Here is a 26,959-nt window from a genome sequence, read left to right on the forward strand (position 1 = left end):
TTGAATTTTCCCGTCTGAATGATGGAGAAATTCAAGCTTCCATAGTACCAATATGGAACGGGAGGGAACCAACAAAAAAAAAATTCACAAAACCAGAAGAAACCCTTATATAGTAAAATCCATAACACCATCAAGTACTGTTACTTTTAAACTCTTTGAATGAACACAGGGTCATTGTGTCAAGAGCTCTAGGTAAAAGCAAGAGTTTATGTGGATATGAGTCCTTCTGTATTCCTTACGTTTTACCAATTTGCTCCTACTCAATCTGCATGAGTTCGGTTGCAACCTAGGATCTTCTCCTGGAGGCTTTTGTGTAAGGTTGAAGCAGGAAATGGCAGATTCCTTTCTTCTCTGTCTACTTAATGCATGAGACTCTAGTCCAGAAAGGCACTTCCTACTCTCCCAGGACCCAGACACTTTTACAACAGGCCTGCTGTAGCAGCATTTCTTTTCAGAGTGAGAACTGCCATCAAGCAGGAGAGGGAGCTGATATCAGCTCCTTTACTGTCCCACTGCTAGAAAGGCCATGCAGATAGCACCTGTACAGCTTTAGAAATGCTGATCTGAACAGGCATAGGTGGGGAAATCTGCAGATCAAAAGACATAGCAGGTCCATGGGACAAAAACCAGCATCAGGCAAAACTACTCACAGCAATCCAGTAATATTGCCAATACTGTAGCAGTTTTGGTCGATAACAACTTTTGTATCACTTGGTTCCTCATATCTCAAATAGCAAAATGAACTGTGGCAATGATGAATAAACTTCCATTATCCCATGCAATTGGATGGTAACGCTGATATACATACCTTTGCTGAGAAGAAAAGCAGAGAGCCTTTCCTGTGGCTTGCATCATTTTTCCTGCTCTCGTTTTATCCTGAGAACCCTGTGATCGAAGAAATTTTCCCAATTCATTTTCTTCCTGAGACAGAACTAATGAAAAATAAATGAGTGGTCAAACGTAATTTAATAGGTTTCTGACAGTTTTAAAGTTGTCCTAACATCAAATACCTTAAGTCACTCCAAATCCAAGCAGCACAGAAAAAAATAATTCCATGGAATTCCTGTATTTATACATATATTTATATCTTCAATCAGAAAATATGATTCACTTGAGACATTTGTTGATGGGGTTGCTGTACTTAACAAGAATCACAAAATTCTGTCAGTGCTTAAAGTCTGGTAGGAGAAACATGCTACTTTGCTCTTGAACAAAAAAAAATAGCTTGGTTAGACTCTGCATAAAGGGCCCACTTGAGGCTTGATTACAGTATCTTTTTGTCTTGTGTTTTGTTTTGTCTTTCATTATCCTTTTTTAGCACATGGACTACCTCAGTTGATCTTAGTTAGCATACTTTCGCTGAAGCTAATTCTTAGCTATACTACCCAAAACTTTTTTAGTTGCTCTTTCTCTTGGTCTCCATTTTTCATGTTCTACTACAACACTGATTTTTTTTTTATATGAAAAATACTATTTCTGAATTCATTTTTTTAAATGAGGATCAAGAAAAATAAAAGTGTTTCTGCATTGATATGTTGGCTACGTCCAAATTGGAACAATAAGTCTTCACGATCTCACATCCTTACAAAAGCATTTCATTGTGGCCTCATCTATTCGTCTTTTTAAGTGGCTGTCTCCTATGGAGCCTATTTTTTCCCAGGCTTAATGAGGAGAATAGTCTAGTATACCGAAAAAAAGATCTTTTAAGTCCTCTTGTCATTTTTAAAATGCTGACAGTCAAATCTATTGCAGCCTAATAGCAGCGCATTTTGCCAGAGTATGCACACGCATTTTTGCATAAGAGATTTTACCCGCTATTGTGGAACACTTCTTGAACTCAAATACACTACTAATTCTGTATTACAATTTTACTTTAGTATCCTTAAACATCATCTCAGACCCTCTTTGGACAGGCAAAAGAAAAGGGAAAGAATGGAGAAAATATGCATAAAATTCAACAAAAAGAAAGTAAATTAAAAGATGTTTCCATAGCCGATTTTCTTTTCCAGGACAGAAATCACAGTATCAGAGAATCAAAAATATTGATTGGAGGGAATTTCTTCTTTAGGTCATTTAATACAACCTGCTGTTTGAAACTTCCTAAATGAGGTTCCTCTCTCTCATTAATGACTGCCGCTAATTAACATCCACCTGTTGCAGCCAAGTCAGCATAATCAATTTCATCATAATCGCACAGATTACTTACTTATACAACTAGTAATAAGACCAATACTCTTCATTGTTAATCCCAATTAAAAAACGCAGGAGATCAGAAGAGAGCTAGAATTTCAAAAGTTCTCAATTTAGATGGACACAGCAACTAATGGAAAAAAACTCAAAAAAAAATCAAGCTTTCTCCCATAATAATTGCCACTTTTCACTGTATAACATCAAATATAAAGCTTAACACAAACTAGGAGATCTTTAAGCAGTTAAAGAAGTCTACATTTAATTGTCTGCAGGGAATGTTACCTTTAATTTTAACTAGGATGAAACTAGTAGTTCTCCAGTTTCATTTTTACTTTTTTACTTGTTAGATGATTTCATATTGCAGAGTGCCTTATCAACTACTGTACTTGCTCATACTTACAACAAATCCTTTTCTGATAAAGTCCTATTGCTTTCAGCAACTCCATACACGTTCTCTGAATAGAATGGAAGAGCTGAAGTTGAAAAAGAATAAAAAAAAAAGTGTATGTAAGAAACAGTGAAGATTAAGACACAAGAAAGAGCTTGTCTTTATTTCTGTAGAAATTATTAGGGATCACTATTTCCTTCTTGAACACTGAGTAATCTTTCAAGCTTGAAAGTATTTTTTCCTTATTAATTGTGCTTTTCTTTCAATCAAGTTGTCCACTGAAACTATAGACAGACAACCCAAACATAAAGGTAAGCAAAGACAAAAATAATTTTAGAAACAGATCTATTCCAAACAGCTCACAGTTAACCAAACTACTCTTTTTTTTTTTTTTAAAAAAAAAAGTTATCTTTTGATACATATGAAGATGCATAAATCTTTGATTCTGAACAACCCTCAACAGAACAAAAGGCTGTCAGTAGTTTCAATGAAATGTGATAAGCGGCAATATGTATACTGAATTTTTAATACCACAAAATCTAGTGGAAGAAACTTGCATGGGTATGCCAACAGGAAGGTTTTTGATTTTAAAATGGACTTTTTACTGTCACAGCTCTGGTATTCTAACCAAATTGACAGAGTAGCAGTTTTCAAAGAAAGTAGAGAAAAAAAGTCACTCTTGACTAAGTTTGGAGAATTAACAGGAAAACAGAAATTACTACTCTTTCTTTCTGCTCATCTAAAACCTCTAGACTGTAATTTAAACCTCAACTCCGCTATATCAAGTGCCATGCAAATATTAGTAAAATGGACTGCTGGCACAGTAACTGTCATCCTTTTGCATCTGCTTAACCTCCTGTATGTTTACTAGGATCTTGTCTTTTCAGCAGAGAGCATGACTTGCAGTTTTGAAACTGTTCAAGTGAAAACATGTTTGTACTTTCTATTTGGTAAACACAAATTGCCCTATTTTTAATCCACATGAAGTAACAAAGCATCCTTCCTGATCAATCTGCCACACAAGAAGCACCATAGGAAATCAGGCTGAAATAGTATTTTATAAATATATAATAAAATACTATTTCAGCTTCTTCAGCTTGTTTAACACCAATACTTTTGACTTAAAACTTATCTATGAAGGCCACACACATAGTTAAAATCTTCCAAGTTTTATAAGTTGTCTTTACAATAAGTAGACCACAAAGATTTGATTGTTGTAAAAGCGCCTCTTGTATTCCAGCTCAAACATGTATGAAACTGAGATTCCTAAGTCCACAATTTCCTAAGAAAAACAGTGACATAAAATATTCGCCCTTATGTAATAAAATGATAGAAATAAAATTTATCTAGATGCTAACTTGGTGTCCTAGTTTCAGTTAGGACAGAGTTAATTTTCCTCCTAGTAGCTGGCAGGGTGCTATGTTTTGGATTAGAATGAGAAGAGCGCTGATAACATGCTGATGTTTTAATTGTTGTAGAGCAGTGCTTACACCAAGCCAAGGACTTTTCAGCTTCTCGCTCTGTCCTGCTAGCGAGCAGGCTAGGGATGCAGCAGGAGCTGGGAGGGGACAGACCCAGGACAGCTGACCCAAACTGGCCAAAGGGGTATTCCATACCATCTGACGTCATGCTGAACAATATATAGGGGTGGCTAGCCGGGGTGGGGGGCTGGCTGCTCGGGGATAGGCTGGGCATCGGTCAACGGGTGGTGAGCAATTGCATTGTGCATCACTTATTTCGTACACATTATTACTATTAATACTATTATTATTATTATTGTTATTCTTTTCCCTGTCTTAATAAACTGTCTTTATCTCAACTCACAGGCTTCACTTTCCCGTTTCTCTCCCCCATCCCGGAGAGGGAGGGGGGAGGGTGAGCGAACGGCTGTGTGGTGTTTGGCTGCCAGCCGGGCTAAACCACAACACTTGGTTACTTGCTAACTTTGGAAGTCCATTCTCTGTCTTTTGATTTGTGTCAAAGATGCTTAAGCTCTTCAGTTTGTAGAACCTTAATTCTTTTCCAGTGGGGCTGAGGGTACTGACAGTAGGACTGCAGATATCACCCAGTAGGATTTCTTCTCTCAGTTACACTTCACAGACTTTCAGAAGCTGCCTTTGGTCATGTCAAAAAACAGTAATCTGCACAAAAGCCTCAGAGAACAGACTGCAATGGCAATGTGCATCTATTCCTTCTTTGCATACTCTATTTTTTATGGTATATGCTACAATGTGGCATTTCATAGCTATAAAAAAGAACATCATTTACGTACGCTAGAGTCTACTGTTTTAAAAAATGATTTAAACTGATATAAGGAAAGGATAAGGATGGCTGATACAAAGGGTGATGTCCTGCTCCCACTGCCACCAAAAAAGAAGAAAACCTGCCCTCAACACCTGAAAATAGGTACGAGAAATGTTAAGTTCTGAATAAAGTTTTTTATTACAAAACTTCCACTAGACTCCCTACATCTGCATAAGTATGTTTGTCTGAAATTAGAAAGGATATTACACAAAAACAATGATAAAATTAATATATGTTATTATCTGGTATCTATATGTACACATCTTAGCAGCTTGGTGGAAATGAAAACAGTTTAAGTTATCAGAGAACACATATTATGTAGACGTTACAAACCTCTAGCTTTGCATCCAGATCTGCATCTGAAGCCACAACATGTTCATCTTCTTTTTTTCCTGTGACTTTTATAAGGGTTTGTTTTGTTTTCCAGTACTTCTGTTGCATTTTATTGACCACAGATTTTTCTTGGCTTTGAGCATATTGATCATAAAATTCCCTTGGATAATTACTAAAATATTAAGGAAGAAAATTACAAAATTTCAATAGGATACTTAAAAATAAGACTAACAAGCTAGATTAATACACCCCTATTGGGAATACTGCATTTACATGCAGACACGTATTCTAGTATGCATTTCCTCATTATGCATCAGTAACAAACCAATTAAAATAATAATATATTTCCACCAACATCTCCCATCCTCCTTTGGAGGATAATACATTGCATATAACATGAATGTATTTAGTGTGTAGTACTTCCAAATCATCAACTGCAAAGAATTCTTCCCAATGCATTATGGAACGATTTATAGCTCCTGGAATTAAAATTTTATTTTTATATAGCTAATAGGGAAGTTTAAAGAGCGCTAGTAGAATTGCTTAAGCAGACAGCAATTTTCATGCAATTTTAGTACTGTCAGGATTTCACAAAGTACATTTTATGAATGGAATTAGATTACTTACTGCCTTTTTTTTTAATTGAATAAAAAAGAGAAGGATACTCATCTCTTTTGAGCACACTATGTACAAGATAGCCCACTACTTTCACTGTGCAATCACCAAGTGATAAATGTAGGTGCAAGAGAGAGATTTGCCAAGCACGATCTGCCATTAGTGAAGCCATGTTGGCCATCACCCATTACCTCCTTATTTTCCATGTGTCTTTGCAAAGTTTCCAGGAGGATCTGCTCCATGATTTTGCTGGGCACAGAGGTGAGACTGACTGGCCTGTAGTTCCCTGGGTCTTCCTTTATTCCCCTTTTTAAAAATGGGGGTTATGCTTGCCCTCTTCCAGTCAGTGGGAACTTCATCAGACGGCCACGAATTCTCAAATATGATGGAAAGTGGCTTAGCAACTACATCCGCCGTTTAGCTCAGGAGATGTGGATGTATCTCATCAGGTCCCATGGACTTGTGCACCTTTAGGTTCCTTAGCTGGTCTTGAACCTTATCTTCTCCTACAGTGGTCAGTTCTTCTTTCTTCCAGTCCCTGCCTTTGCCTTCTAGGGCTCGGGCTGTGTGTCTGGAGCTCTTGCTGGTGAAGACTGAGCCTTCTCCATATCCTGGGTAACTAGGGCTCCCATTTCCTTCTGGAGAGGGCCCACAATTTCCCTAGTCTTCCTTTTATCACTGCTGTACCTACAGAAACCTTTCTTGTTTCCCTTGATGTCCCTGGCCAAATTTATTTGTAATAGGAGTTTGTCTTTCCTAACCCGATCCTTGGCTGCTTGGATGATTTCTCTGTACTCCTCCCAGGTTATCTGTTTTTTCTTCCACCCTCCTTTTTTGTATGCCTCCCTTTTTGGATTGAGTTTGGCCAAGAGCTCCTTGTTCATCCCTGCAGGCCTCCTCCTGGCATTTTTGCCTGACTTCCTTTGTTGGGATGCATCACTCTTGAGCTTGGAAGAGGTGACCATTGAATACTAACCAGCTTTCTTGGGCCTCTCTTCCCGCTAGGGCTTTGTCCCATGGTATTCTACCAAGCAGATCCCTGAAGAAACCGAAGTCTGCTCTCCCAAAGTCCAGGGTAGCAAGCTTGCTGTGCTGCCTCCTCACTGCCCTCGGGATCCTAAACTGCACCACTTCACGGTCACTGCAACCAAGGCTGCCCTTGAGATTCACACTCCCCATGAAGGAGCTCCATGCACTCCAGCTGCACATTGACATAGAGGGTGATGACACCTCCTCATCTTCCCTGCCTGTTCATTCCCGAAGAGCCTGTATCCTTCCATTCCAACACTCCAGTCATAGGAGTCATCCCAACACATCTCCACAATGCCAGTGAGGTCGTAGCCCTGCAGGTGTGCATACATATACTCCTCTTGTTTATTCCCCATGTATGTTAGCATAGAGATATTGAAATTGGGCCCCAATGAAGATGACTTACTGGCTGGAATTCCTTTGTGCTCTTCAGGTTCTCTCCCACTGACCCGTGACCCTTCTCAAGGCTCTGGGCATCTATCACTGACGCTGGCATCAAACTGGGAGGAATGGGATGGATTGAGGTTCCCCTCCCCCTGCAACTCTAGTTTAAAGCCCTCTTCACCAGCTTGGCAAGCCTGTAACCAAAGATGCTCTTCCCCTTCTCCAATAGGTGGACCCCATCAACCCCCAGAAGACCACGTTTCTCAAAGCCAGTCCCGTGGTCCACATAGCCAAACCCCTGTCTGTGGCACCAGTCCCGTAACCATCCGTTGATTTGACACTTTCAACTTGCCTTCTCAGTCCCCTTCCCTTTGACCAGGAAGACTGATGAAAAAACTGCCTGCGCTCCTGAGTCCTTTACTGCTGCTCCCAGGGCTCTGTAATCCCTCTTGATACTCCTCAGACTGCTCCTGGCTGCATCACTGGTGCCCAGTACGAGGCTTGGCAGTCTCCAGGTGACATCCTTGACATGAGCCCCTGGTAAGCAGCTGACTTCCTTCAAGAGTGGATCAGGTTGGCAAAAGGGTGCGTCTGTACCTCTCAGAAGAGAGCCCCTTACTTGTCACCTTTTCTCAGTTGCACTAGTTGTTATGCCGGGAGCAGATTGGGCTGCCTAACTCAGCTCACCCCACCTCACCCTCTGCAACAGGTCTTTCCTTTTTGGCCAGTATATTCCACAATATTTAAACCATATGAATAGAAATTACAGTTTCACAATGAAATCTTGATCTCTTTCAGTAATAGTTATTCCACTATTAATTTCCCTTATGTGTATAAATTAAGATATGCAAAATCACTGCAGCTTTTTTTTGGAAATACATGGTTGCTTAAATTTATTATATTAAATACTCCAAGAAAATTAAAGTGGTTGAATTTATTTTTCAAGTAAAGATACTCTTCATCTGTTTCACATTACTGAGATACTGCTCACTAGCTCAATTCACACAACACCCAGGTAACTCACTGATGCTACCCCAAAAAGCCCTCAGACTCAACATACACGTCAAGTCATGCAGAGAGACACACAGATATATACACTTGTTGTGAAATATTACGGATGTTCTGAAATAACAAGCCATTGGCACACATATTCACCAAGAGAGGCAGCTCTCCCCTGTGCAGTTACTAATGACACAATTCATCCTGAAAAGAAAATCTGCTTGACAGGGATTTGTTATTTGCTTTGGTTATTTCTAATCAGTGAGTTAGGAGACAGTGACTTAAATCACCAAAGAGATGGTAAGAAATTGCACTGGAAATGAGCAAAGACAAAAGTCGAAATGCACATATATACAGAACTTCCTGGCTTCTTCCACAAACTTTAAAAGAAAAGGTATTCACCCATTTAATTTTGCCAAAGCATCAGTCCAAAGTCCTTAGTTTACGAATTTCATTAAGCTTAGAACAAGACACTTTTTTGGTGTCACAGCACAAAATAAACAACACTTGCAAAACATATCACATTTCACATGCAGCTTTGCACAAACAAGTCATTACACATACCCTGACAACTCCAGCCTATCTAGTTAGGTGAAGCCTGTATTGACCTGACTTGCTGTATCTCTAGTAAATGAGGAGAACATTTAGGTATTTCCCAAACCCCCCTGCGTTATGAGAAAGCAGACTATGAGGCCTTAACTAATAAAACTAACATTACTTTAAAAAGAAGAAAATAAATAAAATCAAACTGATCATGTGGCAGTATTAAGACCCTAGCTATCTGGCTAGTTGTGTGCTTTAACTTGTGCTACAGCTGTGCAAATAACTGATATCTCAGTTCAGTGATCAAACGAAGAAAACCCCGTAATTCATTTGCTGTCAACCAGCCTTAATAGCTACCTTGCTTGAGGTCACCAGAAATTCTAGGGACCGGGTGGAAAAAATAAAAATGAGTCATTAATGTGAGGTCACAAAAAACAGTCCTGGGATTAATAGAGATTTCTGAATTAGATATGGATACGCAAATGGGAAGAATATGAAGAATGCAATCTTTTACCACTACAGACAAATTCAACTTTAATTTCATTTGGAGAAATTTCTGGCTCCTGTTTATGCCTAATGCGATTATAAATCATTATCTTAATGAAATATTTGGTGGACAATTTTTCTCGAGGTTTAAAGGTTCTTGTCAATACCTTTAAAAATGGATTTTGTCAAGCAGTCGTGGGTATATTTAAGTTTTACTAAACAACCAAAAATATGACTAAAAGTAGGATCTACTTTATTCTAATGCTGATGACCACAGATAAATCCATTGAAATAAGACAGTTCATACAATTTTTGCCATTAAGCAGAAAATCGATAACATATGCTATTTTTCCATCTCGTCAATTCACTTGTTTTTCCATTCTTTGATAAGTTGGCAGTTTTTCACTTTCTATTTTTATTCTTTTTAAACAGAACATCTACCAGTGACTTCATATAAATGCTAGATGCCAGAACATAATGCATGATTATGCAGTCACAAATCAACATGCCAAACACCATTAACACTTTAGAATAATAAAAAATGACCAAGGTACTTACTACTTATGACCTTCCATGTTTCTTATTTTCTTCAGACACTTAAATAAAATAAGAAATTATCAGTTAATATAAACATCTTTATAATTCTCAATTTAGACAACAGAAAAACTCCTGCCTTTTCACATATAAAAATCACCATACTTTATCATCTTGTATACCAAGTTACAACAGAAAATTTTTCCATCTGTAGACCAAATGCTTTTCTCATGTAACACACAATTCTCACTTAAATCCATGACAAACACATTTAAGTGGTGTTCCTGATTTTTTGTATTTTAGCAAGTTTTCTAGACAAACAAGTTTCCTTGTCGTAAATTCAGCAATTTTTGACAAGGCAAGCCCAAAGTGTACATGCTAGGAATAATCCCCAGTCAAGTTTTTTTTTTTTTTTTTTTTTTAAACCAGAATTTTAGCCACAACCTAGTTCAGCTATTCTTTTCAACAACGTCCCATTGATCCACTTTTCAAAAGCATTAGCTACCTTATGTCTTGAGCAATGGATGCAAAATTTAACTACCCGTTGTTTTTTCTCAGAGGGACATCACGGTTCCCGTGAATGGAATATGATTTGCATGTGTTTGGACTTTAAATTTTAAAAGTTAATATCTCCAGTTTGGATACACAATGAGCTGACCAGATGGCACACACATCACCAGTAATTGAGCACACTCCTTCCAGGCCAAATTTACTAGTCAAGGCAGACACTCATTGCAAAAAAACCAAGCACCTGGCTTCTCCTGTTTTCAGAAAGGACTCTCTGGCACTAATCGTGGAGACAGAAAAGGGGCTGCAATGGGGAGCCATGACTCTGGCAACACGTCTAACAAGGTGCTGCCTAAAGACAGTATGGCAAGCACTGGATGGTAATGGGACTGGAACAGATTGCAGTGACTCGGACAAGGCAATGCAAACCTGAGTGCTTCCTGCAACTGTGAAGCACATGCACTTCCATTTACAGCCAACTGAAGCCAAACCCCAGGTTTTGGATTCTAGCCTCTCTGCTCTCTGTACCTGTGAAGCTTCCTGGCGAAGTTCCATGAGATGCTGGAACATTTTATCAGAGCAGGACATTTTCCTAAAATTGAATTTTTGTGAAGAGCTCATATGCACTGCAGTAGAGATCATAAGTAAATTCATAACCCTGTCTTCCGCAGCATTTAATTGTAAGGCCAACAGCCAAATAATGAAGAGGAAGAAAGAACTGCTTTGGATTGCTGTTTGCATTACAGCACCGTCATGTCAGACGACATGCAGAATGGATAGCAACAGCCACAGCTTTGCTGTAGTTTCTAGAGCCATAAGGCACAGACAACGTTAACTCCAGTTTTCTAATACCTATGTGCTCGACTTCATTGTTTTAATACAGGTTCTGCTTAAGTCAACAGTGGGTGTGTGTGAGAGATAAGAACACAGGATTTGGCTTGTATGCACATCCATGACTCAGTTATTGAGCAGCATGCTTGGCTTGACAGGAAGCAAAGAACAGCCGATCTAGGTGAAATAATGCGTATTATGTGGAACAAAGTGCAGCTCAGCAAGGGGAACAGGTCTTAGGCACTGACCTTAAACACTGTACGCGTTCACCTGACTCTCCTGGAAACCAGTGTCCCTAAAAAAAGAAGACATAAGGGTCATGGTGACATAGAGTTCTCGTCTTGCATGCACAGCTCACATTCTTTTTTCCTGTAACTATAATTGACTCTGTGGTCTTCTTAGTTATACACCTCTTAGTTCTACATAGTGCCCCTATGCCCATAGGGTACTCTTTGTGGTGTTTTTTTTGTTTTTGTTTTTTTCCCCCTGTGAGGACCGTGTCACAGTTATTAGGACAGTGTTTTCATGGTATGAAAATGAGGGTATGCACTCCTGGCCCCACTGCATGACACAAAGACACATGAGGTGTTTGAGGCCAAAAGGCTGACGAGATAGTGCTGTATGGCTGTACAGGGTGGAAGGAATCAGAAGTGGAATCTTACCTATACTGTGTACTAGATATGGCTCCTGGCATGCCATATCCCCCAGAACATGCCAAAAGATAGAAGGGTCCCAGAGAGCTCTAGGTGGTATAGACAAAAACCACTCCAGGGAGATTGCAGCAATAAAACAGCAGGAACAAGAAACAGCCCAGTGCTCAAGCTTAGTCCCTGGACCGCCTTTTATTATCAATACAGAATTAGCTTTTGGTCTTAAATGAGAATTCAGGTTGTACAAAGATGGCTTAGTAAGCACTGGCATTGAATAAACAGAACTGTGGTTGCTTGAAAAGAATCAGATAAGCATTGGCAAAAGCCATATCACCTGCAATTTCCATCATGAAGAGTTCCTGGATCCCATTCATTCCAGATGCTGTTCAAAGAACTTTCATAATGAAATCAGTTATGCCTCAGAAGTCCCAGATGAGTTTCACCTTTCTCACTGACTGAGAACACTCTGAAAAACCTGAATGCCCACTAATATTATGCCATTTTTTCAGCTGTTTATTTAGACCACAAAAGTGCGCTCAGTTTGGGTCCCACTGATCTCAATGGTACCCTAAATAATTCCATTCACACAGAACTTGTTTCAAGTTAGATACAAGTGTGTGATATTTACAGTACTGTATACTAATTTACATTTCATGTTTCAGCATTATAGTTAAGCTCTGCTGAAATGGAAACAGTATTTATTAATGTAGACATTAAAATCAGAAACAAGGGCAGAGGAAAACAATATAAGAATACTTACTTGAGCTGGATGTAGCAGATGTACTATTGCAGGAATTCTCATGTTTGTATCTGAGTGCAACTGCAAATGTATAAATTTTTAGCTTTTGACTTTATGATTTTCTTTTAAGAAACAGAGTCTTACTAATTATGTTATATCCTAAACTGGTCTTTCAGTTCAGGAGGAGCTCAGGACAGCTGCGTGATCTTTGAGGTCAGCTTCCTCAAAGAACGTGACCGTCCCATTTCAATACACAGAAAGCTGAGCACCTGTGGCAGAAAGCCAGCACTGATGGATTTGTGACCGAACTCAAATGCAAAACAAACATGTAGAAGACGGAGGCAGGATCAGGTTACTCATCAAGAGAATACAAAAGTATTGCCAGAGTACGTAGGGATGGAGTTAGGAAAGCCAAAGCTGTGCTGGAGTTGAAACTAGGAAGGGATACAAAGAGCACCAAGAACGGCTCTATAGAGATAGTGGCACTGAAAGAAAGGCTACGGAAGGCACAGGCCCACTGTGACAAAGAATATGGAATGGCAGATGTGCATTTTTGCTGTTTTTCACTGGGAGATCTGCCCTTCAGCCTGCTAGTTCTCAGAGCCTACCGGTCAGGGTCTGGGGGTATGAAGCATTACCCACACTAGCGAAAGACTCAGTCAGGAGGTATGTAGGCCGTTAGGATGTACACAGATTCAAGAAACCAGACAAGATGGATCTGGGGGTGCTGAGGGAGCTGGCTGACATCATTGCAAGGATGTTCTCCCTGTACTCTTGGAGGTTATGCTGATCAGAGGAGATGCCTCGAGTGAGACAAACATCACACCTATCTTCATGAAGCACAGGAAAGAGCATCAGGAAAACTTCAGGCCCATCAACCTCACCTCAGTTCCTAGAAAGATCTTGGAGAAATCCCTCCTGGAAACTATTCCCAGCCACATGAAAGACGAGAAGGAGAGAGGGAACAGCCAGCATGGATTTACATGGATTTAAGTCACTCCTAACCTGACTGCCTTCAATGAGGTGACTGCCTCAGGTGAGTGAGTGAAGGGAGAGCAGGGGATGTTGTGTGCTCATTTTAGCAATGCCTTTGTCATGGTGTCCCACAGAAGCCTTACAGGTTCTTGTGACATCTATGTGATTCTGTGACAACTCATACAATGTAAAATATTAGACTGGAGAGCAACAGTTTGCTGCTACTTTTGGTTTAATGCAGAAAACTTTCCTTAAAAACATGCTGTAAACGGACAGCGGAATAACACTGCACCATGACCACTGTGGTGACACACACACAAAAATAGTACTGAATGTTTGCTTTCAAAGAGTTATCTACAACGCATTCAGCTTTTAGTTGTAATATTTTCATTCATATCCAAAACTTTGAAGACTAACATTTTTCATTCTTCAGATATCACTACACACACAATGTGAATTGTTCCTGCAGTCATTTAAAAGGGCCATAATTTTTTTATTTTTGGAATAGTCTTTAACTTCATGTGCTACTACTGCCTATTCCAAGTCCAGGAACAAAAGAGGGTTAAGATATTGGTTCAGCTGTAACAAAGGAGATTATTGAAAGCATCTGGCATAGCTGAAAGCAGCAAGCTTTTTTTTTAAAGAAAACCCGAAGTCGTAAGTCTAGCCACAAAAAGTGAGAGATGCTAATAAACAGGGACTGGAAACAGCCCAGGGAAGTATCAAGGCATTGAAAGGAAACTTCATAACCACGTAACAAAGAAACCCTACAGTCAGGAAAGGCTGACCCTGAGGCTGCAGAAAGACACCAATGAATGAGCACACAACCTTCAACTACTTTAGGTTTTGAACTCTTATGCTTTCAAAGAATAACACATGAATGTCCTGGACAGAAGTAACAAGAGTTGTTCTTTGCCAAAGCTGACTACAATAGAAAGCACATGACACTCACTGGAGCACACCAATATCTGACCTGAAAACCGCAAACTTAAAATTAACCTTTTATCATAGAATCTTATATATAAAACTAAGCTTAATTTGCCACAGAGAAGTTGATGTGAGAGGATTATTTTTTTCCTGCTCCCTTTTTCCTCCCAGTGTATTAAGCCTATAAGATGTTTCTAGAAATAATGTTACGCTGACACTGACTGAAAAAAAATAGCATCCACCACCTCACTGGAAAACATTTCCATCCGAAAGTTTCCATTACCTTTGACGACAAAGAATGACGCAACACTCACAAGTGATCTCTATGACAGCCTTTATCTTGGCTAACAAAAGGTAGGGATACTCTAGATAATATGGAAAAAAAAAAAAGAAGAGAGACAGCAAACATAGGTGCTGTGGAGCCTGCTAGGGAAAACAGTGCTATGCTACAGCTGACTGTACACAGACCCATGGTTATTGTTGTATAGCAGTGGATCTGAGGTTTTCTGAGTATGTCCACATATGTTCCAATGTTTTGAGACAGACGCTACCTCGGTTTCAGCTTTAAACCTGAGCTGGCCCTTCCATAACAAGTCTACCTGGAAGACAATGGATCACAGAGCTAAAACATCCATTTCTACGTGGAACCAGCTGGGCCCATTAGCTCTGCTGCCCCTCTGAAAATCCCTAGCTGGCCCTCTGAGGAGCAGCCGAGAAGCCTCAGCACCACGTTTGGCAAACCTCCCTGTGTGCAGACAGACACCAGACAGGACTACATGCAGCCAGCTCGGGCCTGGCACAGTCATTGGCCTGGACACTGAAACACAACCAGTGTTTCACGACTCAGTTTGGCTTCAGAAGGAGGACAGCTGCACTCATCAGTGCTCTGCCAGAGCTAACAAGACGTGCTGGAACCAAGATGGCCATGCACATGGCCAGCTACGGCACCTTCGCATCTGTGGCAGTTTATCTGGTTTGTGGGCTATTTATCTACAAATTATTTCCACGAGTAGCCAAACTAGTGGAATGCTACAGGACTTTATAATATTTCTGGAATACTGAATGACCCTGTTTTCCTACCAAGGAGTTTTAGAAGTCATGGTGCTTGAAGGAAGCTTTTGATGGAGAACATCTTCATTAGCCAATGGCACTTCTATTCCACACGACTACGGAAAATCCTCTGATACTCTGCACCCCTCCAAAACCATTTGGATACACCATCAACATTCTCCTGTGCAAACAGGAAAATGCTAGCTTGGTGTTTTGAATGCTTAAAACTCCAGCATTCCCTAGGCTTTCCTTCCAGCTTGTCCTCTGTATGACGTTCATACTTCCTTGCTTCTCTTTTTTAGATTTATTATATTAGAGTTTGTTGCAGCATAAGTCGTCTGGTTTCTCAAGAGCTGAACAACATTATCTGTGTATTAATGTCCCTCAGATATATTTAATGTTCATTAGAAAAAAATAACAAGTGTCATGTAGCAAGGTGAAATTCTGATCTTAATGCTCTCCTAGTTACGGAAAAAATAATAATAAAAAAATCTTTTCCCCTCATTCAAATACCTGTCCTGTGCTGAGCATTGCACTAATACACCACTAAGAGTAGCCAGCAGATCCCATAGAAGAAAGCAGGACTTGGCAAACAGGAATCTTTCATCCATGGAAACTGTATCTAAAACAAACTGTTGATCCAATTCCATCATCATAGAATGATGAGCTGAGATGAAATCCTTGCAAAGCTTTTATAAATGCTGAAGATAAAATGTAGCATCCAAAGATGACCTACCATAGTTACATAGGAAAGCAGTAAATTGAATTCTTATGAGATGCATTCAGAAGCAACAAAAGGGAACAGAATGAGAGGCAGAGCAGAATTCAGCAAGCCTGATGTGAAAGTAATGTGTTTATGAAAAAAGACAGATGGATTTGCATTTTCACTGATAGCACTATCCTCTCAGTTTACTGTCCTTTCAAAGCAGCTAACGTGGTCGGAAGGTCTTTAATCTCAAACTCTCTTCACCTTAAAAATGCCACAACTTAAAACTACAAATACGGCAGAATCATGCACGGCAGTTGATTCACTTAAATGTTTTTATTAAAATCGGTAATTCTCCAAGAAACGTTTAATACAGTAACAGTACATTGGTAGTAGGTAACAAAAAAAAAAAAAGAATTTTAAAGAGCTCTATCTGTAAAACAGTGATAGTTTCATTTATGTAAAATACTTTGATGGGAGGAAAATCTGTGATGTGCTTAGGTGAGGGAATCAATGCCATCTGTGCCTCTTTAACAGCTCTTGCCTGACAACCTATCCCCTCTCCTCTACTGCCGGAAAGCTGTGATCAAGTAAATGGGTCTCCAAAGCAAGAAGCAGTCTCACTGCAAGAGGAAGATCAGGCAAGGCACAGTTATATCTCCTGTGGTCTTTCTACAAACATGCAGACCCAATGAGTCAGGGCTTCAAACCATGTTTCATTTTGCCTTTCACAGGCAAAAGTGAATAGAGCAGCCTATTGCTCTGAATTATACACGTTGTCGAATGCAAGAAGAGTGAAAACCGAAGCCAGGGTCTATATAGGCATTCAGCATCACAGTTATTCATAGACTTACAAGTATAATGCCTCGTCCAACTACATGAATAGGTGCTGCTGTAATCCAGATAAAACCAATCTAGAGTTTATGTTGATATGACAAATGACAAGATTAAATTTTTCCTCTAAAGCTCATCACTGCTGTTCTAATCCTGCTGAATCATCCATGCTTAGCTTTAAATCCATACTTTCATTGTTAGACTACACACTGATGCACTTATTAATACAAAAAGTTTAAAAATTGTTGTGCAAGTGCTGCATTACCAGTTCCTCCCATCCACCACAACTTTTTGTCTATTCCTTGGTCCCAAGACAGATGTTAAATGTTACCCACAGCTTCCCAGGAGTAGAAATATTGCAGTCTTATGAGGGGAGAAGATGCATCAACAAAATGACTCTTTCAACCTATTTCAGGAGCTGACATCTACAAAGACGTTTCACACATTTGTAACAGAAACACGGGAAGCAGCATCTGTTACACAGAGAGGGGACCTCTTTTGCAGTTTCCATATACCTGGGGGGGGGGGGGGGGGGGGGGTACTGAGATGGAAAGAAATTTGTGTCATCTATCTAACTGTGGTGCCCAAATTACTATACAAGTCGCTCAACACTAAGCCCCTGCAAAGGCGGCCAACTGAAGGTTTGCTGGTCTATCAAGGTTTATGAAAGACCCCAGCAAAAACTTCATTTATTCCATTCCATTTATTCGTTTGTCTTGATCCTTTAAAGCATCAAGAAAAGAAATACTAACAACAAAACTAGACATGCAAAAGAAAACGAACCAACAACAATGAACTGAAAACAACAAAAGTATCAGAGAAATTGGAGTCTGTTTTACAGGGAGGTAGTTTGAGCCAGTATCACACTCTCTTTGCCGCCTTCTTCAGGCCGATCAATTGCAAGGAGAACAAACCACAGCAACACAAGCAGGTATCTTGAACGACTAAGATTGTGTGATTAAAGACTTGCACCATTAGAAACTATGCATAAGGTATGAAGAAATCTGCAGGTTTGGGGTGTTCTTCCTGGCATTTAGTAGCATTAACTAGAGACGTGTCTGCAAACAGAACACCCAACGAAATGAGCAGCACTAAATATATAACGATCTGTCTTTCACTAGGTTTTAAACTCATTGTTAATACTCTCTCCACAGGGCAGATGACCAATAGCTACCGCAGAGAGTACTGTATGAGCTGCTTTATTCCAAAAGCAATTATTATGTTTCTAGTGTGGAATAATTATTGCAGAATACACAATTAACATAGGAAATTGCTTAATTTTCTGATGCAGTCAAAACAGAGGACGATAGCCAGGGTCCCATTTCTTTTATTATCATTTTGAGTCTTTTATTTTTCTATTCCCACTGTGTACAAGTTAATAGAAGGCAGTGGCTGATAAATACAGCAAATTTGCACATTAGAAGTTTACTATGCACTTATACCCAGAATTTGAGTATAAATCCATCTGGGCTGCACCGATGTTCAATATTTGAGTTGCTAGAGGTAAGTTTTAGCCGACATGAAGATATGGAAATTTGGCACTATGTCACCAAGTATTTTTTTAAAACTATGTTTGCTCCCATGCAAGTGCAAGGATGAAATCAACTGCTAGTAGTCCTCTTCAAAAAACAATTTGGTATATATTGGGTACTATATGCCTGCCAAATTATACCAAAGACTATCAAGTGATAAACTTACAGGCATAAGTGATCTCATCCTTCCAGATCATAAAATATACCGAAATGAAACTTAGAGCTGTTTTTCAAACAGTTGAATGACAAATTCTTAAAAATAGTGGTTTATCTCAAGAACACTGATAGAAATGGGACATGTAGTCATGACACAGTACATGTAGTCTCAGAACAAAATATTTCAAATAAATGCTGATAGACTCACAATAGGCAGATTAACAAGCAAATGATAGTCCTTTCTCAATAAACTGCATGCAGAACTTCACTATTTATATACACAAAGACATGTATTTATACACAGGCAAAACTAATTTTAGGCTGCTTTTTCACATTATACTGACTTTTCAACAGGTGATTGTGAAATAATTTAAGAACAACACATAGTATTAGTTTGTCCTTATGTAACAGCTTTCACTCAACTACTAGTTTTCCATTTATATATGTGAAAAACACCGAGCAAATGTCCTTAGGAAGGAATAGGTATTGTAAATAAGTACTGTATCTGTCTTACGAAAGAAGTTGAGTGATGGGTCTAACCTCGCTCTGCAAATGAGCAAAACTGTGGATACACACAATCCAGGATTTAATTTCACTCTAAATGCAGATTCGCTTCACTTCTCCGAAATGACTATCAAATTGTTTTGTAATACACATTTGTTCTTCCAGCTTTAAAATGGTATTTTGAAACTTAGTAGCCAAATACTATTAAAGAAAGTGCCATATGGAACACCTGCTGTGCACAGATTATAAAAGACAATAGGAAGATGGTTTTTGTGACACTTTCTATCCATAATCTTAATCTTAGGAACCCTTCCCCTTGCAGAATGGATGAAAAAAGCAGTGAATGTACAAATACTCATGAAATCATTTTCATATTTATGTTGTCATAAATGTGGTTTATAAACATGGTTATAAAGTTCAAACCAATCTCTCTCTTATTTCGATACCCTATTTGTTGACACAGTCAACACTCAAAGAGTCTGCCTCCCTTCTCATCTGTGCAGAAGCCAGGAAGCAATGCTATTATACCTGAGGGGGAACAATGCAGGGGGAGGGAACAGGGAAAATAATTTTCTCTAGAATCCCTCAGGAGATCATTTCACATCCATGGGTAAGAAATGTGATTAACGAAACAGTTTTAGCATGCACAGCAACAGCAATACAGGGTGATCTTCTTTCACCGCACATTGAGTCAACACGATCAATACAGGCTGCATATTCTCGGTAGATGCACAGTCCACACGCAACCTCTGCTTTTCAGCCAAAGAAGCAGGAACTTCTCAGATCCTGGCACACCAGCCAACTGTTCCCTGAGCAGCGGTGATCCCTACGAAGCTGCTCGCATGACAGACCTGAGCACTGTTTCAGTGACTTGGAACAGACAGTTCCCAAGGTTGACGTAAGCGATTGCCTAGCCGGCCACAATGCCCCTCGTTTTGCCACGGCTAACAATAGCCGCAGGAAAAGCTACTGTGAGACTATTACTAGCAACACATAAAAGGTCAAAGGTTTCTACTGTTCTTGACTGCTTGGCTCTTTGTTTAACATTCTTCACTCTCCGGGCTTTTGTATTTTTAATGCTTCTGCATCATGTGGTATCATTTTGTCTTTAGAGTGATTTTACAGTTGAGCAATGACAAAACATCCTGAAGAACCAACTACTTCAGAGCAACACTTGGAGAAGATTTTGAAAAAAGTATTAAGAAGAGTCTTTGAGGACATTTCTAGACATTTACTGTTAGCTGAGATATTAGCACATTTTTCTGCCAACTCATACCAACAGCTTTCAACACTAGCTTAAGAGTGAAAAGAGCTATTATTATTCAGCTTTTCCAGAAAAGGTTACTTGAGAATTCATCAGAACAATTTAGCAGCCCTGTAAAGTGTACATAGCAGAAGAACGGGCAAAACTGGTTGGCTTGAGACTCCACTAAGGGTAAAAAACCCAGCCCCGCAATAGGGTTCAGCAGGAATTTTACTTTGCACTAAGTGACTCCTTACTTCACTCCAACAATGATAAAAATCTTGTCAAAAAGTAAGTAAATAAAAAGTTTAAGAAACCTTCCCTTCTATACAGCCATAACTGATTTTTTTGAACCTACAATCTTCAGTTGTGTGTCTATTTGAATCTTAGCTCTCATGAAGAGAATAGAGAAAATCACCTTTACCTAAAAACAATCCTTTCTCAATTAAGAAGCAGGTAAATTCCATTTGCCAGCATCTAACTTTTGACTATACCATTGTTCGAACCATTCTGGAAGTAACCATGTTTCACTCGTGAAGTTTAAACAGTAGGGGAACTTCAGACCAAGGGTTGGCAGCATTTAACTGCCACATCATCTTCTAGTAGAAACTGCCATTGGAAAAACCTGACTGGTTTTACCAGTTATGGCAGTTTACTACACACCAGACCTCCGTGGCTTTATGCTAACTTCCTTTTGCGGCGGTATTAACACAAAGCTTAAATCATAAAGTCACTCAGGTTAAACCAGTAGGCTACGCTATTCAAATAGCGTATTCAAAATGCTACTGTCCCAATGAGATGTCCCTAGACTTCAAGCTAAGCACCATCAAGAACTGCAACTCCTAGATCAGTGCTGGGAAGACAGCACTAGCAAGCAACACTTCTACTCACTCCCTAGGAACCCCGCACGGACAGAGTTGAAAAAGAGTTGGTTACCAGGAAAAAAAAAACAAAAAATAGGTGGAAGTCCATACCCAAAGCCACCCCACACTACCGACTCCAAAACTCAGCCTACCATTTTCTCTGCTCAACATTTTGGCAAAGCAACCAAACATACTTTTTTCTTTTCAACAATGTCCTTGCTAGACCAGAACAGCTTACTTTGAAGAAGTTTGCTCAAGAACAAGAACCACGGCCACCTTCTGAGACCCAAATTAAATAAAACCCTTTGATCATTTCAAAACTGAAAGGAGAAGGATAACAGAACGAAACACAAGCAAAACAAAAGAAAAAACAAACAGGTGCTTCCTAGAAGTAAACTACTGCCTTGGTTTAAAGCAAGGCGCATGGGTAGAGTGTCAAACAGAAGAACAACGCTAACGCCAACCTTCCAGAACACCCACACTGTGTAACTTGTGGTAGGGGGGCAACTGATGCACCCCTGAGATTATCTGGTTCAGTTCCACTTTTATGAACTAGACCTGGATCCCCCAAGGCAAACTGAAGGCGTGCTTGAGGAGGATCCATGTAGGACCCTGGGGTGCCAGCACAGGGCACAGCAGCGCGGAACAGGAGGTTATTTACATTTGGTGCTGAACGCGTACACAGCGCTGGCAATAAAAGAGCACCGTGCCCTTCATCCTTTCCTCTTACTAACAACTACCACTGTGAGTAATGTTCTTTTTTCCTTCTTTATCTTCCAGAACAATGCACCCAGTGACCAACGTTCAGGAGCCAGGTAGATGGACGCAGGTCAAATCAGATTACCAAGATCAACCTTTTCCAAAATACAGGTGTAGAACCAGAAGTATATATATATATATATTTTCCCTTTTAATTCCCATTTCGTTAGCCTCGGCAGCTGGTACAAGGCACGAGGGCCCACCGCAGCCGGCCGGCAGGTGAGGGCCCGGCGGGGAGCAGCGGCCGCTCTCCTCCCCCCCTCCTCCCCGCTCCCTGCGGGCCCGCGGCCAGAGAGGATGCCCGGGAGGAAGGCAGGCAGGAGCGGATGCGTGCAGCAATCATGGCGAGACAGCCGCCGGCAGGAGGGAGGCACGGAGGGAGGGGATCGGCAGGCGGAGAGGACAGGCAGATGCCATCTTGCGCCTTTCCCGTTTCACCCCCGGAGGCCCCGCCGCCGAGCCCTGGCAGGCACCGGGCGCCTCGGGCCCGCCGGCCGCGCCGCCTCCTTCCCCCCACCCGCGGCCCCGGCGCTGCCCGAGCCCGGCCGCGGCAGCCACCGGCGGAGCCCGTTCCCCCTCCAGGCTCCGGCACGGGTCCCCCCTCCCGGCACTCACCTTGCCCGCGGCCGAGCAGCGGAGGGCAGGGCAGGGCCGAGCCGGAGGCGCCGCCGCCCCTCCAGGTGTTCCAGCGCCGCCGGCGTCACAGCGGCGAACGGAGCCGCCTCTGCCGGCGCGGGCGGCCCCCGCAGCGGGGCGGGGCGGAGCGGAGCCGCCGCCGCCGCCCGCCCAGCGCCCGGAGCGGGAGGGTGGCGGCTGCCAAGCCCCCGGCGCTTCCCGGCGGTGACCTCGGGCGGGACGCGCCGCGCTTCCTCCTTCGTCCCCGCCGGGCCCCGGCCGAGGCCTGAGGGGAGGTGGCGGGGAAAGACGCACGGGTTGGCGCCCCTCGGGGGCTGCTCTCAACCGAGTCCCTCTACTCAGCCCCAGCCTGTCCCAGACAAGGAAATATTAAAAGGCTCCGGCTGCCCAAATCAGCTGTTGTCACAAGGCAGCGGAGTCGTGAAGGAAAAGGTTTTTCGACAGGGCGGACAGGTGGCAACGCTGAAGGGCAGAGGGAGAGCGATGGCTTTGAGCTGGGTCTGGAAATGGCTCATGGAGGATTTTGGAGAGAGCTGCTTCAAGTGAAGCACCTGAGTTGGATTTTAAGCTGAATTCTGGGCCTGGAATGAAAGGAGAAGTTCAGAGGTGGCAATTGAAATCAGTCTGAACAGGTGGAAGGTAGAAGGAGAAATGGGAGCTGCAAGAATGGGAGTCGGGGGCTATCCTGCTGAAATGGGGCCCGTGAAGAGAGCAGCAAGTTCAGCCCACACAAAAGCAGGAGTGAAGGAGATGAGATAAGAGTTTGAAGGGGTGAGGAGCGGACTGCAGAGTGTTGTAGAAAATGAGAAGGAAAGGGAAAAGAAAAAGGATGGAAATGAGGACACTGATGGGGGTCTTCTGAACCTTAGTGGTCTGAAGCGTTCGTGTCAGTGCCTCAGTGTTTCTGTGAGGTGTAGCAGAGCCATTTCGTTGGAAGTCATTATGTCTAGAAACAGAAATGGGACTCCACTGTCAGATAGTGATGGCTGTATAACGTGAGGAATTCCAGGTAAGATGTGAGAGGTTGTGTGGTTTCCCTCTGTGGCGCTGGTCTGACCACCAACAGCAGATTGCCCCCCTCCCAGTCTGTGCTGTGGTCATCCAGAGATTTTTAGATCAAATGTAGGAAAACAAGGCGCTTCTTAGGGTGTAGTTTGTCTGACTTTAGTTTCCAATGAGTTTGATCATTCTCTTGACTGGAGTTCCCGTGGCAAGGAAGGGGTAACAGGCTCAGATGTATATACTTGGCTTATAGGTATTACTGATTTAGTCAAATTAATTATTGATACTACTGTTTCAAAGACAAAGCTGTTCACGAGAGTTACTTCTTTACTCCAAAGGGAAGTGGTGCTAATGAGGGACAAAAGGTCTGTCTGCTTTGGATAAGGATCTGGGATCCCTTCAGCAAGATCTGACATTGGTATTTAGTATTTTTTATTTGTAAGTGAACCTGAAGAACTTTGTGTTTTTAATGGCATTTATATGTGCTAATCACCCAGACTGTAGAAGGATAAACAAAGAAAATCTCACAGCATGTGAACGAAGTACCTCAACCGCTGTAGGAACAATACCAAGACTCAAAGAGAGATTTTAGTTGGTAAATTTAAACATAATACTTCTATTAGGTGCACCGGAGTAAGGTAGGAAGGCAAGTGGTCCTGAATAAACCTTGATTCTGAAAAAAATTATACTGTTCTAATTTAGGAGCTATTTTGTGCCAGCAGTTATGTGTGAGCATGACTATACCTAGAATGAGGGTCTGAGTTTGGCTCATTTCTGTTTACATGAGCCTAGCATTCTGCAAGTTACAGACACCTTCTAGTATTGTCTGTGATAATCTCTTAAAGTATAAGCTGAAATCACTTTATAAATTTAAACAATTAATTTTAAACTTTTATTCCTTACTCTATTGCAAGCATTTCTTAGTCTTTTAGTATGTTTCATATAGTTTATCACCAGACATGAATGTTATAAATATAAGCAAGGGCCATCTGGTTGTTCTAGCACCTCTCTTATCTCCCATGGAGATATTTTTAGTGCAGCAGAAATACATCACTTGCAGTAGCTGTTTTCTGTATGAAATGAGGTGTACCCACTACTTTTCACAAACTTCGTTCTTTACCAAAGCTGAATGGATGCATAAAACACCCCGAAACATGGTGCTGCATTCATTCTGTTACTGACTTTTTTCCCCTTTGGAGCATCAAAGCACTCTAGTTGCTCACATTAACTAACCAATTGATACGGTGGCCTTAAAAATGTCCAGACGCACCATTTCTACCGTTTTATAGAGCTCCATATGCAAACTGATTCCCTGAAAGACATCATCAGAAGTGCTGGAAGATACAAGTGAAGATAAATACAGCCCTCTGAGGTGTAACTGTTAGTCACACCAAAGTTGGAAAGGTCACAGCACAGTTTATGGGGAGAGAACTGACTTCCAAGCCCTCTGTCATGCAAACCTAGAGCTTTTGAAAGGGTGAATCATCGAATCATTCAGGTTGAAAAAGACCTTCAAGATCATCCAGTCCTACCTTTAACCTAGTACTGACAAGTCCACCCACCATGCTACTAAGTTCTAAATCTACACTTTTCTTCAAGACCTCCAGGGATGGTGACTCAACCACTTCCCTGGGCAGCGTGTTCTAGTAATGCCGCACCTGTTCAGTAAAGAAATTTCTCCTAATATCTTACCTAACCCCCCCGGCGCAACTTGAAGCCATTTCCCCTCATCTTATCACTTGGTGAACTAGCAATAAAGATTATCCCTCTTCTTGTAAGATCTTTTCTACATCTGAGCTTTGTGTTACATTATGCCCTAGCTGTGTTTAATTTGTAAAAGGACAAATAAAGATTGGAATCATATGTTGAATCAGTGAGACTCTCTGTCCAGTCGTGTTTACAATATTGCATTACTACAACAGCATACTGTGAGATATGCTTTTCTTGTCATTAATTTGGTACATTCTGCTGCATCTGCATTCTGTGCTATTTATATAATTTAATCTCAACAAATGTGTGTGCTATTTTTCCTCCAAATCCAGGATATTACATTTCTCTTAGTAATAAGAAAGAAGTTAAAATAAGAAAATGGAAATCCATCCGGAGGGAGGGAGTAAACTAGAAACTCAAGTGTTTTGGAAGCCCAGTGATAGTGAGCTGTTTGCCAATTAAGAGAGTGAGAGTGAACATTTTCCCTTCTATATATTTTCTTAAGGTTTCTGTATGTTTTAATTCTCTCTGTTTAGTTGCATTTGTGAATTAGTTAGTTAGGAAATTGTATAGTATTGTACAGTATCCAAGAAATGACACTGAAGATTTCTCATCCACCCTGGACTTTAACGTTATATTAGTTGATGGTTGAACTTTCAGACATCGGTATTTTGTAATCTTCCTGTAACTCTATGCTTGCCTTCTCTTTTTCTCATCCACATAAGGAAGTACAAACATTTCATGGTGTGTTCTACGGAATGACACTTCCCTTCAAGTCCCTTCAGTCCTATATAAATGTTTTTACTCTTTTCTGTCATCTCTGATCTGTTTGATGGTCTTTTGTCTTGCCACAGTGCTTACAATGTCTGGAACATCATTGCTGTTTACAAACGGCTTTTCAATCTTTAATTTGTTTTCAAACTTCTTAGTAAAATGTATCTATCCAGTTTAATCATGTTTAATTCTTCATTTTGCCTTCTGCTGTTCTGTATTAATTTCTATATTTAGATAATTTAGCTCTGTAAGGCATTTAACGTGTATCGTTTGTGTGACAGCCCTGCAGATGAAAAGTCAGCAAAAAGTAGAGCGTATTCATTTGGGCAGTAGCATTAGGAACTGTAGGAGCCAACACACAGAATGGAGGAGGCTCTGGAGAGTGTTAAATTCCTACTAACAAACAGTCGTGAGAGGCTAATGTAGATGAATTCTAGTTGTCAGCTGAGGAAATTACGTTAATGTAAGGACTGTTTGGCCACTTCTGTCTGTGGCAAATGCAATTACAGCTTAGTTATCTGCTGAAAACCTTCAGCCTATTGGCAGCTTCAGAGATTGAAAATGGAAACAAATAATTAATTTTCATAGATTGGAAAATACGTACTAGGGTACTGAAACCCCAGGAATAGAAAGCCAGGTTTGGAACGTGAGGGCTCTGGTTGGAGTGATGCCAGTATCTCTGAAATTCAGGGTTGGACCAAAACTCTGCCAAATAGCAGAGTCCAAAAGCAGAGTCCAAATTAGTAGCTTTCATGA

At 40.9% G+C, this 26,959-nt stretch overlaps 2 protein-coding genes across 5 annotated transcripts in view; both read right to left on the reverse strand.

The window, feature by feature from the left end:
• The window catches only part of ICA1 (islet cell autoantigen 1), a 76,266-nt gene extending 53,441 nt beyond the window's left edge, over positions 1-22,825 (reverse strand). For 2 of the 4 annotated variants that reach the window (XM_035545176.2, XM_035545173.2), the window contains exons 1-6: positions 22,697-22,815; positions 11,392-11,438; positions 9,830-9,867; positions 5,216-5,387; positions 2,591-2,663; positions 809-932 (exon numbers count right to left, since the gene is read on the reverse strand). In XM_035545176.2, coding sequence (XP_035401069.1) covers positions 809-932; positions 2,591-2,663; positions 5,216-5,387; positions 9,830-9,846 — 386 coding nt within the window. In that variant the 5' untranslated portion in view covers positions 9,847-9,867; positions 11,392-11,438; positions 22,697-22,815. Of the gene's footprint in view, positions 1-808; positions 933-2,590; positions 2,664-5,215; positions 5,388-9,829; positions 9,868-11,391; positions 11,439-12,553; positions 12,614-22,696 lie in introns of those variants that run through there. The other 2 variants (XM_050709217.1, XM_035545175.2) reach the window with 2 other exon arrangements.
• Positions 1-26,959, reverse strand: part of ASNS (asparagine synthetase (glutamine-hydrolyzing)) — an 853,397-nt gene that overhangs the window by 385,840 nt on the left and 440,598 nt on the right. The window lies entirely within an intron of this gene.

The sequence above is a fragment of the Cygnus atratus genome, chromosome 2, assembly GCF_013377495.2.
Source record: "Cygnus atratus isolate AKBS03 ecotype Queensland, Australia chromosome 2, CAtr_DNAZoo_HiC_assembly, whole genome shotgun sequence".
Lineage (NCBI taxonomy): Eukaryota > Metazoa > Chordata > Aves > Anseriformes > Anatidae > Cygnus > Cygnus atratus.